At 38.2% G+C, this 19,170-nt stretch overlaps 1 protein-coding gene across 2 annotated transcripts in view; it reads left to right on the forward strand.

Moving 5' to 3' along the window:
- The window catches only part of cep120 (centrosomal protein 120), a 43,008-nt gene extending 25,084 nt beyond the window's left edge, over positions 1-17,924 (forward strand). The window contains exons 19-21 of one of the 2 annotated variants that reach the window (XM_079689532.1): positions 13,507-13,652; positions 16,418-16,683; positions 17,798-17,924. In XM_079689532.1, the coding sequence (XP_079545658.1) occupies positions 13,507-13,652; positions 16,418-16,634 (363 nt within the window). In that variant the 3' untranslated portion in view covers positions 16,635-16,683; positions 17,798-17,924. The remainder of the gene's footprint in view (positions 1-13,506; positions 13,653-16,417; positions 16,684-17,797) is intronic. The other variant, XM_079689533.1, reaches the window with a different exon arrangement.
- Positions 17,925-19,170: the final 1,246 nt, after the last annotated feature.

Raw genomic sequence — 19,170 nt, forward strand, 5'->3', positions numbered from 1 at the left:
ACGTTAAGGTGTTGTTAATATTAGGCTGTACTTTGTTATATATACTGTTGGAGTGGTAAGCAGGCCTATTGTTTTTTGATATTTTGGTTAGGTGGTCCGCAAGTGTTTTTTTATTGGTTAAGTGGTCCTTGGTATGAAGAAGTTTGAGGGACAACATACAAATATGAACCTGAAAAGGAGCGTACTATGGCTCCTTTTAAAGTGGACCTATCATGCTATTTTTGAATAATATATTGTAGGACCATACCTATATAAGGTATATTTATACGTTTTATTTTTCAAAATATCAAACAGATCATGCATTTTATCCATTCCTCATTTCGCTAAATTTTTGTCTTTCATGATTCAGTGAGAACAGCACCATCTGGTGGCTTGGCATATGTACTACAGCGTCTCCAGCGCTTTCGAACGGCAATGTCCGTGGCTGTCTCCTCCTGATTGGTGGATTTGGCCCAATGGCCGTAGCGCCACTTCTGTGACGTCATAGAAGTGTCACAGCCCCTTTTTTTTTAGATTTGGGTATGGAGGAAAAGAGAGGGTTGTGTTTTCTGACTCTTGGTGAGTTCCCTTGAACACCAGGGACACATATTCATGTATAAAAGACGTACAAAAGTGCATTTTGCATGATAGGTCCCCTTTAAGTTAAGGATTCATATGTTCATTATTAGAATCAGACAAATCAGAATTTAAATGATTGAACAGAAATGAGACGAACAGAGCTCTGACAGCAACATACGATTATTTGTATTATCAATGAATTAACTCATCAATTAATTGTTGAATCTATATAAAAAATACTAATTTAATTGATTATGCTTTATAATGTCAACATTTGAATCCGAATTGTATCAGACTATTAATGTTATCAGACTATTAATGTTAATTTCTGTGGATTGATTAAAATAGAAAAAAAGCCAGTTCTTGTACAAGTTCTTAAAAGACTCGAGAGCCTCCTTGAACACTCCTAAGAGAGACAGCTCAACATGTATAAAGTAAATTACCCCATTACCAAAATTGAAATGAACTGAAATAATGAATAGATAAATGCACTGATAAGAGTAACTCTGATTAACCGCTTTGAGACGGATTTCACCACTGAAGGAAAGACGTGATGGAAAGCCGCGCTGCGTCCTGACACCGCTCATATTTCACAGCAGATAAACGTAGTTTTCTGAGTTGGGACGTCTGCCGTGTTCAGGACGCTGCAGAGTTTTAATCTGCTGCTGGAGACGAACTGACAGTGTTAGGACATTTAACAGCTCTGTTTAAAGACACGCTGCAAGCAGAGGAAACCGAGCTCAGCCGGCCGCCATCCGTCAGACAACATAACACCAATATCGTGTACCTGAGTACAGAGCGGACATGTCCCTGAGCCTAAAGGCTACAGAGGCTCATGTTCCCTTAGATACAAAAAAGCACCATTAACACAGTCAAATATACCTGCATACAAGTCGAAGCCCTGCACTCAAAGTCAACTCATATCAGCAGCAACATTGCTATATTATTAAAATAACTCAATGTTAAGAGTTGTACCTAAAATGAATGAATGATCAATGTTTCATGTTATCTTGTTTTGTTTATTTAACTATCTGTTTTAAAAAGACACTCGATTGAATGCCTTACAAATGTTTTTTTTATAAATGTTTAAAACATATTTATAATAAATTCTGGATTTTTTATGGCATCCAGTAATGATTGGTATAAATACTTATTAAATATGGATAAATAAATGTAGTGATCATTCATTAATTTCCTCTTATTTCTTCTGGCAATGACAAGAAATAACCTCTTATCCCCACGTGAAAACATTTCGAAAATAAATTGACCCTAGGTTAAAAATGTGTACGCACAGCCCCTAGCTTAACAGGGTGTCCCGCGGGGTCTTAAAAAGTATTAAAAGTTGATAAATCAATTTAGCGAAAAGTAAGGCTATTAAAAAGTCTTTAATGGCATTTTCCAAGGTATTACATTTTGTAGCTTGTTTTCAATAAGTATATCAATTGTCCAAAGAGGTTGTATTCTACAGTCTGCCTGAATGTAATCATTGCGTAGGTGTGTAGTGTGATTCTGTGTAGTTTATTTATGGCATCCCGTTGGATGTGACGTCATCTGAACAGGACATCGCACGCTCACTGCTTGATAGCGAGCGAAGGTCCGTTTACGCCGGTTGTTAAACAACATCGTTATGGGGAAATGCAAGTCTGCGTCCAAATGGTTGTAAGATAAGGAGGAAGGACAATCAATACTGTATATAGTCAATGTGTCGCCAATGTAACCGGTTAAAACTCCAAGTGGCGATGAGGTCTTAAAATGTATGGAAAGGGTCTTAAAAAAGGTCTTAAAAGGGTTGCTTAAGCTTTTAAAAGTTTAAGTCATGTAGCTTTCTCAGTGGACAGAATCCATTTGATTTCTAACAAGGCTTTTATTACAAACAATTCATAACCCAGCGGTGGAAGAAGTATTCAGATCCTGTAATTGAGAAAGTGCACTATGTTAAAATACTCCTTTACAAGTAAAAGCCCTACATTTAATGTCCTACTTAATAAAAAGTATTATCAGCAACATTACCTCAAGCTATTATGTTTTTTTAACACAAATCTTAATCCTAAAAGTAACTAAAGCTTTAAGATGAATGTACTGGAGTAAAATATATGAACTCCCTTGTTACATTAAAGTATAAAGTAGCACTTAATTGGAATATTCAAGTAAAGTACAAGTTCCTCAAAATGTTATGTAATGAATTACTTTCACCCCCGCAATTAGCTGTGACCTCTCCACAATAAAAGCATCCCCTACGATATCCAGGGGCACGCTTTTATTCTGAAGAAACAAGTGTGTGTGTGTGTGTGTGTGTGTGTGTGTGTGTGTGTGTGTGTGTGTGTGTGTGTGTGTGTGTGTGTGTGTGTGTGTGTGTGTGTGTGTGTGTGTGTGTGTGTGTGTGTGTGTGTGTGTGTGTGTGTGTGTGTGTGTGTGTGTGTGTGTGTGTGTGTGTGTGTGTGTGTGTGTGTGTGTGTGTGTGTGTGTGTGTGTGTGTGTGTGTGTGGACTGATGGCTCACACATTTCATTGTCTACTTTACCTCAGCTAAATATTTGGCTCTGGTGTAAAAACACACCTCTCTTTTTCTCTTTTCCTTTTCACACACACACTCACACTCACACACAGCACTAAGTGGGGCTTTAGTCAGCCTAAGACTAATGTAAACACACACAGACCTTATCTGACAAACTAATAACTGTTACTGACATAAAACAGCTGGAAAACTGGGCAGACATATTTCCTCATTTCTTTTTGCATGAATCTGTCTCCCCCCCTCTCTGTTTTTCTTCCCAATGACTCCCTTCATACTCCTCTCTCTCTATCCTTTTCTTCCTTATCCTGTTACCCTCAACCACTCCACTTTATTTCTTTTCATCTTTCTGGGTCTCTTTGCCTACTTTCTCTTCCTCTCTACGTCTCTGTCTAGCTTTGATTTGATCTAATGTGTCCTTCCTCTATTCAATTATTTAACATTTCTTTCTCATATATTGTTTCTGTTTGTATAGACCATTTCTTCTCTTTTAAGTCTCCCTCCTCCCTCCTCCCCTCTCTAAGTGCCACATCATTGTAAAGAAAACACGGTGTGATTTATGCAGCTCTAAGGGGGTTCAGCGCTGAGTGTCACCCCCCGCCTATTAATCATCCCTGGGATTGCGTTGAGCAACAAGCTAGCCACGCTAACTATTCAGATGTCACACTCTCGCTTTTTATAAAATATCAGGCCTGTGTTTACACGACCATCCGTCTTGGCGCTCTGCGGTTTTTAAAGCCGGCTCTTGTTTGGTTTTTCTCGGCCTCTCCGCGCCTATTTATCCTCTCCTCTCAGCGCCTCGCATGGCGTGCTGTTTAGCTCAAGTCAGATCATAAAAATTCTTGTCTGAGGAATAATGTGCTTTTCAACCCAGGAGGTTCCAAGCGAGAATAAATGCCCAGACACGGCTGAGGTATTAGATCAGAGAGTTAGCCCCTTTTTTATATTCAAAATATTGGGACAAGGAGCTTAAGTAGGTCTTTTCAAAGCAAAAATACGGGACAAAGAGATTACAGTTCTGAGCCTGGAAGCTACATTTTGTAATTGTACAGCCCACGTAGAAGGTCAGGCAACTAGATGTGGCTTTTAAAAAGCTTGTTGAAGCAGAAAAGAGAACTAAGCTGTTATTTTATAAAGGCCATAAAGAAAGAAGCAATTCTTTCTATCTTGAATCCAACACTAACATGAGCCGTCTGTACAAACGTTCAGTTTTTCAAAACAGCAAGAAAGTCTGATGTTTGATAAATGAATTCCAATTGACGTCAGATGCTCATCTGTTTAAAGCCTCAGTTATAACAGTCTGTCTCTTGGTTGATTCTTTTGATGGGGGAAGGTAATGGACATATTTTCTTTTAAAACCTTGTTTACAATTTTACAGAAAAAGGCACATTTTATGCCAGAGCTTACAGCAAAAAAACGTTTTTCTGATTGGCTGCCAGGTGACCATTAAAGGGGCCCAAGTATACACATGTTCAGCTTCATAGTTGTATTTTGTGCCAATAGAAGTGCAAGAGTTACCTTGTGATGTCACTATGTTACGGAAGAAAACAAAGGAGTCCAATGCACGTGTTTCAGACAGGGGGGTGGGGGCAGAAACTCACAGGGATTGTAGCCTTTGTAGACCATTTACATGCAAAAAAAACCAATATAACACAGGAAAGGGAAAACCCTTAAAAGTTTTGATCAACTTTTTAATGATTGTTCTGAAATCATTGGCTTACAATTTGCTAAGGCGTCTTGATATTGATGGAAGCTTTACCACTATTGCTCTGACTTATCAGGAAACTAGGGCTGTCCCGAATACCATTTTTCGGGCTCCGGATATTCGGTAGTAATCAGCAGCGAATATTCGAGTATTCGTTGCGGAGAGATTTGTATATTTTTTTTATAAAAATGTTTTTAAAAAAAAAATGTTTCAAATGTTTTTTTTTTTTTTTAAAGGTTTCATAACACGCTCTGAATCCGAGACACCTGACAACACGCTGTTAAGCAGAAGCGCAGAAGCGCAGAAAGAGCATACTATTACGATTTTGTATTTATTTATTTTCTCAGTACTCGCAAACATTAAAACTAAATGTGTCCTCTGTAGGGTAACTGTAGGGTCTGCTGTATTGTTGATGGCTGGGATGCGTGGGGCTGCACACAAGTTATTATTAGGCTGAGCTACTCAACTTTATGCCATTGCCTTAGCCCCAGATGTTCCCACATTACTCTATTATTACTCTACTCTATTACTATTATTTTCACTATTCGGATAAAATAAAAAAACTAATATAAAAAAACAATTTGGTTGCTTGCTTTCAACTATTTTCCAAGCAAAGTAAGTGCACGTTTTTATCATATGTAAAGTTACTGTTTAAACGGCGGATAAAGCAGCTTCATCATGGCAACTTGACAACAGCTAAGCTAAGCTAGGCTACTAATTACAACATCCAGGTGACTTTTCAGAGTTGTTGTGCCACCGTGGTAGGCCAGTTTCTTATCGCATATTTGGCACATATTCTTCTTACCGTCGTCCTATTTAAAATGGTCCCACACAGCTGAAGTCTTCGGCATTTTGTGGGTGAAACGAGGTGAAACGAGGTGAAACGAGGTGAAGCGAGATGAAGCGTGCCGTGAGTGAACGCAATGTCAGGAGCACAGGCTGAGATTGTATATATTTCCGCATTTTAACAGTGCAATTCAAAAGTATAAATATAGTATAAGAATATGGCAATTCGCCTTTATTAATAGCATACATTTAGAATTTCTTTTTAAAAACAAATATCCAAATAATGAAATTGAAACCCGAATAGTTGGCCAACGAACAAATATTCAAATATTCGGGTACAGCCCTACAGGAAACCAGTTTCTGTTTTCTCAATATAATAAACATAACGACAAAAAAAAAATGTATAGAGAATTAAAAGTCTTAGCAAATATTGCGTGTCGGCTTTTTGTATTGATGTTGGATAGCCGGACGTGGTGATTAGTTGTTCTGTTTGGACCGGTTCACCTTAATCATATCACGGGTTCAGTCATTCAAAGCATTCAACGCCGTCAGAGTTTGGGGTTCAATTCCCTCCGCCCAGACTAAAACTGCCCTCTCTCATGAGTCTGTTTGTATAAATGCTGTCAGTCAAACAGCAGATGCAACATGTCGCCTGAGGGAATTCCAGTACTACTGGTCTCAGTGGAGACTCTGAAGGTTCCCACTGGTCATTTTGTTCCAGGCAGGGAGGGTCAGGGAGGTTGATCCATTTCCTGGAGCAAACAAGGGATTTGGTGGAATATTTACAACAGACAGAGAAAACAACATCAACAAATCAGAAATGAGAAGTAGTTTGTGGAAGCACAGGTTTCAAGTTTTTAGTTGTAATGCCTTTTTTCACCAAACTTTGTCATCTTTGAAAAATAATTTCGTGACTCTTAAATGTAGGGTAGGTAAGTTTGAGAAACCGGCTCCAGATACACTTTTTGTTATATTACATGGAATGCTCTTAACATCCAGATAGCAATGAATATCTAAAGTGCTTTGACAACAAATCCATAAAAAAATGTCATCTGTGGAAGCCGTAGTACTGTAAAAAGCACGACCAATCATCTGAGCCGGCCCGGCTAAAATAACTGGATGGCCTACCTGTGTTGATGCACACACAACATTTTAAAATGTTTTATATATTTTAAAACATGCTCTTTTTTATTTGATTTTTACACCAATTTTGACTGACTTTGTGTGGGTTCATGACATAAAATGCAAAGAAAGGTATTTGATTATTATTGGTTTTAATGCAAAATAGGGAACATGTCAAGTGGGTGAATGCTTTTGCACGGCACTGTAAAATAGGTTAAGCAGCAAATCATCACATTTGGTAACCTTAAACCAGAAAAGGTTTGACATGACTTCACACACAGTTTTTCGTCTTTGCGGACCATTGATAACAGATACCAGGGGCCTCATTTATAACGCCGTGCGTAGGATTCACGTGGGTAGGTTGCTTACGTAGTAGAAATGTTCCGACATTTTCCGATTCACCAAACATTGCGTACCGGCGAGGAAAGTGCGTACAGCACTTCCTACGCTGGTTTCCCTTTTATAAATCACAATCGACTCGAAATGCGGTGCAGCTTTTGCGGGCTTCACGTAACGCCCATATTTGCCTATAAATAGTCAAAGAAACACCCATTCATTCATTCATTTTGACTGACTGCATGAAGAAGATCGCAGGAAATGACGACAGAACAGCTAAAAAAAACATCTCACACCGTGTCAGATTTTGGTTCTTTTGGGGAGGTGGAGATAAATCATATTGTTGGGTGGATGCAGTTTGAACCAGAGTAGCAGCATGGAGGTCGGATCGTCACCAAAATAAATAAATAAGTCGTCCGCAAAAGGTTAATGACAAAAATAATACACATAGCCTAACCTTCAGAGGCCTTCAGGCAGTGTGTTTGAACCGGGGACAGGAGACCCCCCCTTGATGAGAAACTAAGAAATTATCGGGGAATATGGTGCTCTTAGTTTCCATACCTCCTGTGTTTTATGAGCGACTTATCAAGTCTTGACAAACGGCATAAAACACGATTAAACGTGATAGTATATGAAACCATGCTCGTATCTACAACCGATAGAAATGCAACACGGCGTCAGTTTAGACGTAATTCTGTCCTCCCGCTTACCGCATCATTTATGAGAAAACATTTCATAACATTAACACAACATATTCGAGGTGGTTTTAAATAACATATCCGTATTTATTTATTTCTCCAAGTTATGTTTTTGTGTGCACTGAGGAGTCTCAAACAGGCGTTTGTTTAATCATTTTAAGATTGGCTTTAATCAATTTTTGAAAATGAATTCTTCATATATGATAAATGAGAGGTAACATTTTATTTATGGTATTATTTCCACATATTTCTCTCCATTCTTCCTTCTGCCAACGGTGTCGCAGTTTCTCGTCTCTCCCGTTGTTGTGCTTAGTGCGTACGCATGGGTTAGAGTTTGCGTGGAGGACCGCACATTTTCCCGTCAAGTTAGTATTTTATAAATCGCAAACATTGCGTAGAAACTGGCGTACGCCATTTTTTGAGCGTATATCCCTTTATAAATGAGGCCCCTGAACTTTATTTGGTATTTATTGTATTGTGTTTACTTATTCAATTCTATGCAAAACCTGCTACTTGACACTTTAGAACAAATCTAATTGTAGGACCAGTTCTTCCATGAGGCCCTAGAACCTTTACTTTGGTCCACAGAGGGAACTTGTTCCGCCAACACAAACCTCACATATCATGGCTAGTGTATTTTCCACTGTGACTTTGAAAGTGATGACGTTGCATGAATCAGCACCCTGCACCCTATGAAAAACAAACTTCAATACTTTGTTGGGATCTGAAACAATCTGAAATGCTAACATTACATGCCTGCTCAAACTAAGACCTTTTATTTTATTATTTTTTTTAATTTAATTTGGATTTGGTATTGAAACACTATCTGGTTGTATTTGAAAAATAGTAAAGGAACACTTCTTGTGCTCTGTGGTTTTAATCTTCACATTAGAGACTTGTTAAGAGCAGTCCAGCAGCTTCTATCTTAGACAAACAGAGCACATTCTTAAACTCTGCTCCTGTGTGTCTTATCTCATACTTATCGCTCTGAAAACCTGACGGAGCAGCCTGAAAACACTGATCTTAACCCTTCAAACCCCGCAGATAGGAGACTGCTGTGGAGCTGTTTAACCCTGTGTGGATCACATTTTGTCTGCTGGGTACTTGTAGCTTTGTCTAGGCTCCCCATAATGTGATCAAGAATTACATTTTCACTTATATCTGTTATAATATAAAGTAAACAAAAAAACTGTCTAGGGTACACAATCACATTGTTTTTATTATTCAGAACGTTTCAATGTTAATGTCATTGTATGGGAGCTGAGACATTCTGGGTAGAAAGATTATTGGCGACTTCATAATCGATTGCTTTTTCAAGAACAAATGTCAGACATTTTGTAGTTTCAGCTTGTTCTTTAACCTGTGCGGGGGCTGCCGGGTACTTCTTATGTTATAGTTTGGATTCCTAAAGCTTTTAGTCTCCTATCCCATCATTCAAGGGTGGTTTTCACTATAAGTAATGTTTGTTTTTTGGAGGGATACTATAATTTACATTTTTTTACTATGTTCAATCTGAATTTACTTTAAAATTAAAAGAAATCTATTTTGATTCTGACTTTTCTACATCCAACTCACAGGTTTATCATTACTTTGAGAAAAAAGATTATTAATTTACCTTTTTAGAAGTGAAGTTATGGTTATTTGTTCTGGGAATGTCATTTTCGAGCCTGAGACCTGGAAAATAGGCTCGGGGCTTAACAGGTTAACAGATTTGTGGCTTTTTCTTCTCTCGTGTGGTGGTTGATTTCATTTAAAACAAAAGATTTGCAGATGTTTGGGAATATGTTCATCATTTTTTTACTATTTTTCTGAAATTTGAGATGCTAAACTATTACAATTTGTGTTCAAAATATGAATTACTAGTATTATTGATTATGGTAATAGTTTTTTGCTGAACACAAACTTATATTTTAGTTCCAGGTGCTGCTGTCTTTTTGGTCACTGTCTGTGATGTCACCTAACAGCAACTGATTATGGATGAAAATCTAAATCAAAAATCTTAGGAAATAAATATAAATATCTTTATTTTATATTTTTGTTATCTAAATGACTGACTGTTGGTTGGACTTGATTTTATAAATTAATTCTGCAACATTTCTAATCAAATATTTTGCTATTTTCACAAAACAAAGTTATAATATTCACGCCGTGGTGATGAAAACATTTATATCTGTAAAAAAGGAGAAATTCATTTGTCCTGGATAGTTGAAACTTTACCTTCCGTTTAAATTACGTTAAGATTTGACTTTCCTGTACATCAGTAAAGGAAAAACACCTGAACACCCTGATATCTTTACACAAAACTTTTTATATTTATCTATTTCTTCAGCAATTATAGCCATTTTGCAGAAACTCATGTGTGTCTTATGTGAGTTCCCGTCGTCCCATCGGGTTTTAATCCATTACATCCCCCAAAAAGCCCAGTGGAAAACTGTCCCTGAACTCCCACAGGTGGGGAGCAGCTCAGAAAACTCCATCTGAGCAGATAAAAAAAAAGTATGTTCTCATGTGTTTTTGGGAGCCGTCCTCCCCCAGCTGCTCGGGACCGTCCGCCTTCAAAGGTGGAGGCAAGTAATGGAGGAAAGATGGGGGGAGGGTGGGGGAGGAGAAGTCATTCTCTGGTCATCCATTCCCAAAGTCTGAGAGTGTCTGAGAACTGGACTGGGACTTCCCTCTGCGTGCTCACAGCTCGTCTACTCGTAATTCGGCATGTTGGAATTGGACGCTAGAATTCTTGTTTTGCCGATCCGGTTTATATACTAACTTTTGATTTAATTTGAATAGACTCGCAACGTCAAAATGACACATTCTGGTTCTGCTAGTTTTTGGCAGTTCTCTCTGATTCGCTCTCCATTTATTGTTTTCAGTCTTGAAAAAAATGTCTGCAGTATATTTCCCAATAATTTGCAGCTCATGCTTGAATTCAGGGTTCGTTCAGATCATTCTTTGTTATGTGGCTGTAAATCTGCAGCTGAGTCTGTTGCTTTTCTGTCTGTTTGGGTCTTTTCAGGTTCAGCACATTCTTGATATTTTTTAGACTGAGCATCCTCGGTTTCACGTTTAGTCAAATTTATTTTGGATCTGTGTATAATTATTTTTGACTCATTATTGATGTTATTTTCGAAGATCAAATCTGTTCCATTGTTGCGAAGTATGTTTGAGAAACAACAATTGTAACCACTGTTTTTTTTGCATTTCTCTAAATACATCCCAAAAATGTGACATTAGATCTAAGAGCAAGGACACAGCTGTATAAATACAGTTAGGGTACTTATAGCATATCGTTAGCAAAATGACCAACAACATTAATGTAATCTTCTTTATACAAATCCAGTGTTTGTGTAGGTTTTAAACAATAGAAATAATGCAAATAACGTAACTTCAATTGTCGATCGTGGTAAAAAGTACAGCCAATAAGTCGATAGTGGGGAATTTCCATTATTAGAATAATTGTGAATATCCTTATGCGATGGATTTTAAAACGTTGTACTGTATGCCTCACTTCCCTCACAGGTATTGAAGTAAAAAAGAAAGCCTTCATCTTGTAAACACATTTTTAAGAACTCACAATTTTCTTCTTTTTTTTTCTTATTTATTCTGATTAACCAGGGATCGTATGAAGTAAAGGATGTTCCCCTAAATACATTTGTCCCATCTGTAATTCAATAAGAACATTTCTCCTGAATGAAATTAAATAGTATGTTTTCGGTGCCATTAAAAAAACTAAACCGACAATCTTCCCAATGCATGTTGGACAGTGACCGTGCATTATAACTGTAAAACTAAATTCATCCCCTATTTTTCACTTTTCCATCAGAATTAGCACGCAGCTCGTCCTCGGCTATAGCTGCTGAGAATCATGACGTAGCTGTAAAAAAAAATATCATCTCATGGGTCTTGAGTTTTAGTAGCTTTTCTCTTCCACCCCTTCCTCCCCCCCCCGCCGAGCCCTCGGTATCACCTCGTCCTCTAATTGTTTCAGGACTCGGCCTCAGATTGTCCTTGGCAGCGGGCACTAGAGAAAATGTTTAGCAAGTTTGTTTTTCTAGTAATTAGCCTTAAAACGGCCCGTATTACAGACTACTAATGGTCCACAGAGAGCTGCGCCTGTGTCAACACACCGCCTCCGTGTGTGTGTGACTGATGTGTTCATGAGAGATTGTGTGTGTTTTTTTTGTTGGAAGCTGAGGTGATCAGGCGTGTGAAAAGTGGTCGGGCAGTAATGTGAAAATGTTAGTTTTCCATCCAGCTGCTTGTCCTGCTCTGTATCAGCAGAATACACAGACGGATCACTGCTTCACCTCCAGTCTGCGGCCCGCAGTATGCCCTTCTGCCCCGTTGGCATAGCGACTGTTCATCAGACAAATGCCAGTTTATGAGAAGATATTTTGATACCTGCTGAATAGGTTAGAATGTTTGTTGAGGGTGTTTGGTGTTTCCCAGCAGGGGTTAGTGTTAGGTAAACCATCGATCTCTCTGTCCCGTTGGCATAGCGACTGTTCATCAGACACATGTCAGTCCATGGGAGCATATTTGAATGACTGCTGAATAGGTTAGATTTGTACATTTGTTGAGGGTATTTGGTGTTTTCCAGCAGGGGTTAGGGTTGGGTAAACCTCAAAACGATATAATTTATAATCAAAGCTGACACCATATTAGTGTTTTTGTCTCCCCTACTCACACTGTTGATTTATTAACATCCAGCTGTAAGCCAGTGGACAGAGCCCAGAATTGTATTATGGGTAATTTCGGGACGTCCCAGTCTGAGGTGGAACAGCTGAGAGAAATACGACTCTTTAGACGTTTTTATGAAGTTTGCTTTCTGTTTCTCATCGCCTTCGTGTGAATTTTTCCAAGTCTTAAGCATTTTTTCTCAGGGAGCTTTTATGAAAATGTGAAACCAGACACATTTATCACCAAACTCTCCAATCTGGGTGTAATTAAGAGAAAGCTCTTTGGCATCCAAACTTACACATTTCAGCAGCGGGGTCAGAGGTTTATTTAGAAATGTTCTCCGTTCAGATCTGTAGAGCAGTGCAGGCATCAGGACTCAAGCTGTGAAATTCATACGTTTGCAAGCACACTAATAATCCACTAATACTCTGAATATGATGCATTTAAACAGCAAATGTAAACCTTATTCTATGTGAAGAAGATTAAGACGTGTTATATGCTAATATTAGTTTTGTAAAATGTGTATAACGGTGACTCCATTTGAGCGAAGTAGCAAAATGGACTATTGCAATATTCAAATTGCAGGAAGCACATTAGAAAGAAATGTTTAGTGAAGTATTGTGGAACTGCAGAGATATCACAGCCTACAAATCATATTGCGCAGACTTAAAGGGGCTCTATTATTCTCCTTTTCAGGTTCATATTTGTATTTCGAGCCTCTACTTCAATAAAAAGCGCTTTATTGTTCTCATACTGCCTGTGCTGCAGCACCTCTTTTGACCCTCTTTCTGAAACCAGAGCCCAGTCTGCTCTGATTGGTTGGAAATAAGATAAAAAAAATTATCAATAGTAATCACAATCAGTTATTTTTTCCAATGTTATTTTAAGGCCATATAATGCACATCATCTGGCCAGTTACTTGAGGCATGGTTGCATTAACGGGAATGTTAATGGAATATTCATTTCCATAAGCAATGGCAACTATATGGCACTACTGTCTGTCTCCCAATAAGCCAATGGTCTTTAAGTGACTAACCAAAGCACACCCTGCAGCTGTGTCCATGTAGTGAAAATCACTTTTATGTTCATAGTTTTACATTTTGTATGTGTTTGCAGCGGGAGCAGGAAAACGCCATGACGCGTCTGAAGAAGCAGCAGGCGGAGCTTGAGGCCATGAGGCTGCGTTACCTAGCAACAGAGCAGAAGGAGGCGGTCAGTCAGGACAGACAGGAGCTGGACGACATCAAGAACCAACTCAACAGGTAGTGATGATGTGTCTCTGAAAGATGGCTATGCAAATGAATATATATATATATATATATATATATACTGTGATGTGTACTTGAAGTAGAATGAATATATAGGTATTTTTGGGGTATAAGCTAGAAAGCAGGTGCAATGTACTGAGTTACTGTGTGTGTGTACTGTGTGTGTATATGTATGTATATATATATATATATATATATATATATATATATATATACATACAGTGGGGCAGAAAAATATTTAGTCAGCCACCAATTGTGCAAGTTCTCCCACTTAAAAAGATGAGAGAGGCCTGTAATTTTCATCCTAGGTATACTTCAACTATAAGAGACAAAATGAGGGGAAAAAATCCAGAAAATCACATTGTCTGATTTTTAAAGAATTTATTTGCAAATTATGGTGTAAAATAAGTATTTGATCACCTACAGACAAACAAGATTTCTGGCTCTCACAGACCTGTAACTTCTTCTTTAGGAGCCTCCTCTGTCCTCCACTTGTTAACTGTATTAATGGCACCTGTTTGAACTCATTATCAGTATAAAAGACACCTGTCCACAACCTCAAACAGTCACACTCCAAACTCCACTATGGCCAAGACCAAAGAGCTGTCAAAGGACACCAGAAACAAAATTGTAGACCTGCACCAGGCTGGGAAGACTGAATCTGCAATAGGTAAGCAGCTTGGTGTGAAGAAATCAACTGTGGGAGCAATTATTAGAAAATGGAAGACATACAAGACTACTGATAATCTCCCTCGATCTGGGGCTCCACGCAAGATCTCACCCCGTGGGGTCAAAATGATCACAAGAACGGTGAGCAAAAATCCCAGAACCACACGGGTCACCTAGTCAATGACCTACAGAGAGCTGGGACCAAAGTAACAAAGGCTACCATCAGTAACACACTACGCCGCCAGGGACTCAAATCCTGCAGTGCCAGACGTGTCCCCCTGCTTAAGCCAGTACATGTCCAGGCCCGTCTGAAGTTTGCTAGAGAGCATTTAGATGGTCCAGAAGAGGATTGGGAGAATGTCATATGGTCAGATGAAACCAAAATAGAACATTTTGGTAAAAACTCAACTAGACGTGTTTGGAGGAGAAAGAATGCTGAGTTGCATCCAAAGAACACCATACCTACTGTGAAACATGGGGGTGGAAACATCATGCTTTGGGGTTGTTTTTCTGCAAAGGGACCAGGACGACTGATCCGTGTAAAGGAAAGAATGAATGGGGCCATGTGTCGTGAGATTTTGAGTGACAACCTCCTTCCATCAGCAAGGGCATTGAAGATGAAACGTGGCTGGGTCTTTCAGCATGACAATGATCCCAAACACACCGCCCGGGCAACGAAGGAGTGGCTTCGTAAGAAGCATTTCAAGGTCCTGGAGTGGCCTAGCCAGTCTCCAGATCTCAACCCCATAGAAAATCTTTGGAGGGAGTTAAAAGTCCGTGTTGCCCAGCGACAGCCCCAAAACATCACTGCTCTAGAGGAGATCTGCATGGAGGAATGGGCCAAAATACCAGCAACAGTGTGTGAAAACCTTGTGAAGACTTACAGAAAACGTTTGACCTCTGTCATTGCCAACAAAGGGTATATAACAAAGTATTGAGATGAACTTTTGTTATTGACCAAATACTTATTTTCCACCATAATTTGCAAATAAATTCTTAAAATATCAGACAATGTGATTTTCTGGATATTTTTTTTCTCATTCTGTCTCTCATAGTTGAGGTATACCTAGGATGAAAATTACAGGCCTCTCATATTTTTAAGTGGGAGAACTTGCACAATTGGTGGGTGACTAAATACTTTTTTGCCCCACTGTACATATAATAATAATAATAATAATAATAATAATAATAATAATAATTCATTTATTTTATATAGGCGCCTTTCAAGGCTTTCAAGGTTGCAGTACAAACACATAAAAAGCAAGATATATACACACATATATATATATATATATATATATATATATATATATATATATATATATATATATATATATATATATATATATATATATATACACACATAGTACCAGTGAGTATAGTAGAGGGCTGGCAGCAGAAAAAGGATTAGTTGAGCTTTTTATCCCCCTTTCAAATGTAAATGGTTGTTCAGTTTCAAAGCCTCTCCTGTTCAAAATTCGTTGAAATACAGCATTCGGAATAAAACAATTCACAAGTTACTAAAACATCCAATCCACCAACAACCCAACTTAAAACAGGTTTACAGACAGGATCTTATTGTACGCTTTGCTTCAGCATGTTCAAATGTCTAGAACTTAAACAATTTGTCAACTAATAAATGAGACGGAATCAAGGGAATAATCTGAAGGTGAATTAAAAAAGGAATTCTTGCTGCTCTAAAAACTGTGACGTAATAATTTATTATGCTTAACCTTAATATTATATTAAGTATTCTGATTAAAAAGTACATATGCTAATGTTCAGTTTAATATTTGTATTTAGTGCTTTGACTGTGACGGGTTTTAATATTCCAAAAGGTCTTTATTTGCCTCACTCCTCTGCAGACCATTGACTTGCACAGAACCCTAAAACACACTGCAGGAAAGAGAGGATAGGGCCTAATGGGGCCTCTTTAACATGCTTGTGTAAACTGTCACCTTCACAGTGAGCATGATTAGCTTAGCTGTGACAACTATTTTCGTCTCTCAATTTAGGAAAAAAAAGTCATTAAGGATGTCTTTAATACCCCATTGCTGTTAAAATGGTGCTAACTCAAATCATTTTGACAGATTAAAGCAGCAGGAGGACAGGTTAGGCCCCGCCTCCTCCCAGTGTGGCCCCGCCCCCACTCAGAGCATCAACGAGAGCGCAGACGAGCACCTGAGCCGCCTGCTGGAGGAGAGAGACACGCTGCTGAGGACCGGCGTCTACACGCACCAGGACAGGATCATCGCAGAGCTCAACAGACAGATCCAGGACGCCATGGCGGACAGAGAGGATCTCTGACGGCCAATCAGAGGCCAGCGCTGACGCCGTTAGAACCTGTTTGTTTCTGGTAAATGCATTCAAGCTTTTGGTTAAGATAGAGTTGAACTTGTCCTTTAAAGGATCATTCCAGTAGTTTTGTATGTCTGGACCTTAACAATTACAAACTATATTTGAACCTTTTGGGTTCCAGACTATTCAACATTTACTTTATTTTTTGAGCTGCTGATGCATTCAAGACAATTCGGAATCGCACAAAACGCATTACAATGTTCCCTGGAGCTGAAAGAAGACGTCATCTCTCATCAGAATGTGTTGATTTTCAGAATGTTGATCAATCATTGAATGATATCATTAGTATCGGATCTCCAGATGTGTATCATTTGCCTGCAAACTGAATCTTTTCAGGATTTGAAGTTCAGACTAGCAGTTTCATACGGGGGCCAACGGCAGATCCATACAATGTCCCAAAAAACGCGCTGTAGTTTCAAAAACGATGCAAAACAAAAACCACAAATGTGCTAAAACACGTGCAGATGGAGAAACATCTTCCCCAACTTGACAAACATGCGCATTGTGCACTAAAAGCCCCGCATGAACAAATAACAATACTGACAAAAAACGTAACGAGCGCTCCGGTCCCAGCTGTGTGCGTCTCCTTTTTATTTCCCGTTCCATTGCGTTTGAGCTTTTTGCAGCACTTCTTTTATGCAGCGCTAGTGAACTCGCTCCATGTCTCGTGAAGTTGGTGAACGTTTTCTAAACGCTACGCATGCGTTGTCAAGAAGTTTTCCTAATTTGCATTTGTTTTGGCAAATGTGTTAACACATTTGCATCCTGTTTGGAAGTGCAGCTCGTCCCCCCCATAGTAAGTGATTTTGGAGCGTTGTGGGCCACCGTAGTTTAAGGGTCTTTAAAACTTATCATGGAAAGTTACTGACTTTTTAGACTAAACTAAACTCTTCATAAATCTGAATGTTATTGGCTCATAGATCTTAATGATAGTGCTTAATTTAACATCATTTTGAAAGAAATCCAAAATGATGTTAAATCTGCTGTAATAGTTTTGTAGACTTGAAAACCAGCGGTCTGCTCCTTTAAATATGAAACTTGAAATAAATTGTGATTATGAGAGGAGGATGAGTTTGTGTACATTCTGAAATAAAGGATGTTTGTCCCGACAGCAGGTGGCGCTGCAGAATCACAAACGGACGACCTGCAGCAGGGAGAGAGTTAAATTATTTGTTATCTTCAGAGACTTCAAGACTCTGATTTCTGTGTTTGTCTAAATAAATTATTATGGTTTTTAAATCTGCTGTGTTCAGTTGTTTTCTTTCTAATATTTGTAATATATTTCAGTTTTATGAAAGAGCAGAGAGATCTTACCACTGCTTAACAAATAAATATGATTTTAAATCTTCAACCCGTTGTTGTTTTTGTCGCTCACACATTCTGTATCATATTTATTTTAAGTAGATACAAAAATATGAATGAATTAAATGTTGAATAGTGAACAGTTTAGAGAACGAGACAAAAATAAATGTAATCTAACCAACATCAGATTTCTTCACTTACAAAAGCTTCTAAAAGCACAAAAGAGTAATACAAATCCTGATGTCAGATCTATTTCACTTTTTTAAAATGTGTACGGATTTAGTCCTGAATCATGGATTATTTATTTAATCTGATTCATAACCTGTAAAGTTTACATATATATATATATATATAATATACGGTGGCCGACTACATTGTGGTATTTTTCATCAAGTTTTTATACCTTTGTAATTAAATATATTACGGCATATATATAACACATGTTATATGACATACTATGATTTTTTCTCTTTTTTGACATACTATACTTTGCCTTTTTATATAATTTTCTCCACACGTTTATGGTATACTATGACACAACTCTTTTTTATATTGGCCTGGTTTGAAGTCTATGTGAGGAGCAAAGAGTGTGTGTGTGTGTGTGTGTGTGTGTGTGTGTGTGTGTGTGTGTGTGTGTGTGTGTGTGTGTGTGTGTGTGTGTGTGTGTGTGTGTGTGTGTGTGTGTGTGTGTGTGTGTGTGTGTGTGTGTGTGTGTGTGTGGGTGTGGGTGTGGGTGTGTGTGTGTGTGGGTGGGTGGGTGGGTGGGTAACATGTAATGTAATATACCCTTATTTTATTATCAGATTACAGATTCAAAGGTATAAGAAGCTAATTGAATCTACTGTAAGAACTTTTTGTATTTTAGCAGTTGATTTGATGACTGCTAAACCCTTATTTTGTGAGCTGATGATGCGTTCAAGAATGCTCCGACATTTTAGAATTTGCAGACAAATAACAGTGATAACTGGAGCTGTTTGGTGTTCATTTAGTGTATGAATGTATTCATCGTGAGAACTTTGATCAACCATTCATTAAAAAAAATCAACTGATCAATTCCTGTTTTAATTGATTAATTTGTATTTATTAGTAATGTTGATTGATTATTGTTAGCTAGTTGTATATTCCAAAACAATATATGAAAATGTAATATGTACAAATAAGGAAAATGTATGTAGTAAATCAA

The sequence above is a fragment of the Notothenia rossii genome (assembly GCF_949606895.1).
Source record: "Notothenia rossii genome assembly, chromosome: 6".
Lineage (NCBI taxonomy): Eukaryota > Metazoa > Chordata > Actinopteri > Perciformes > Nototheniidae > Notothenia > Notothenia rossii.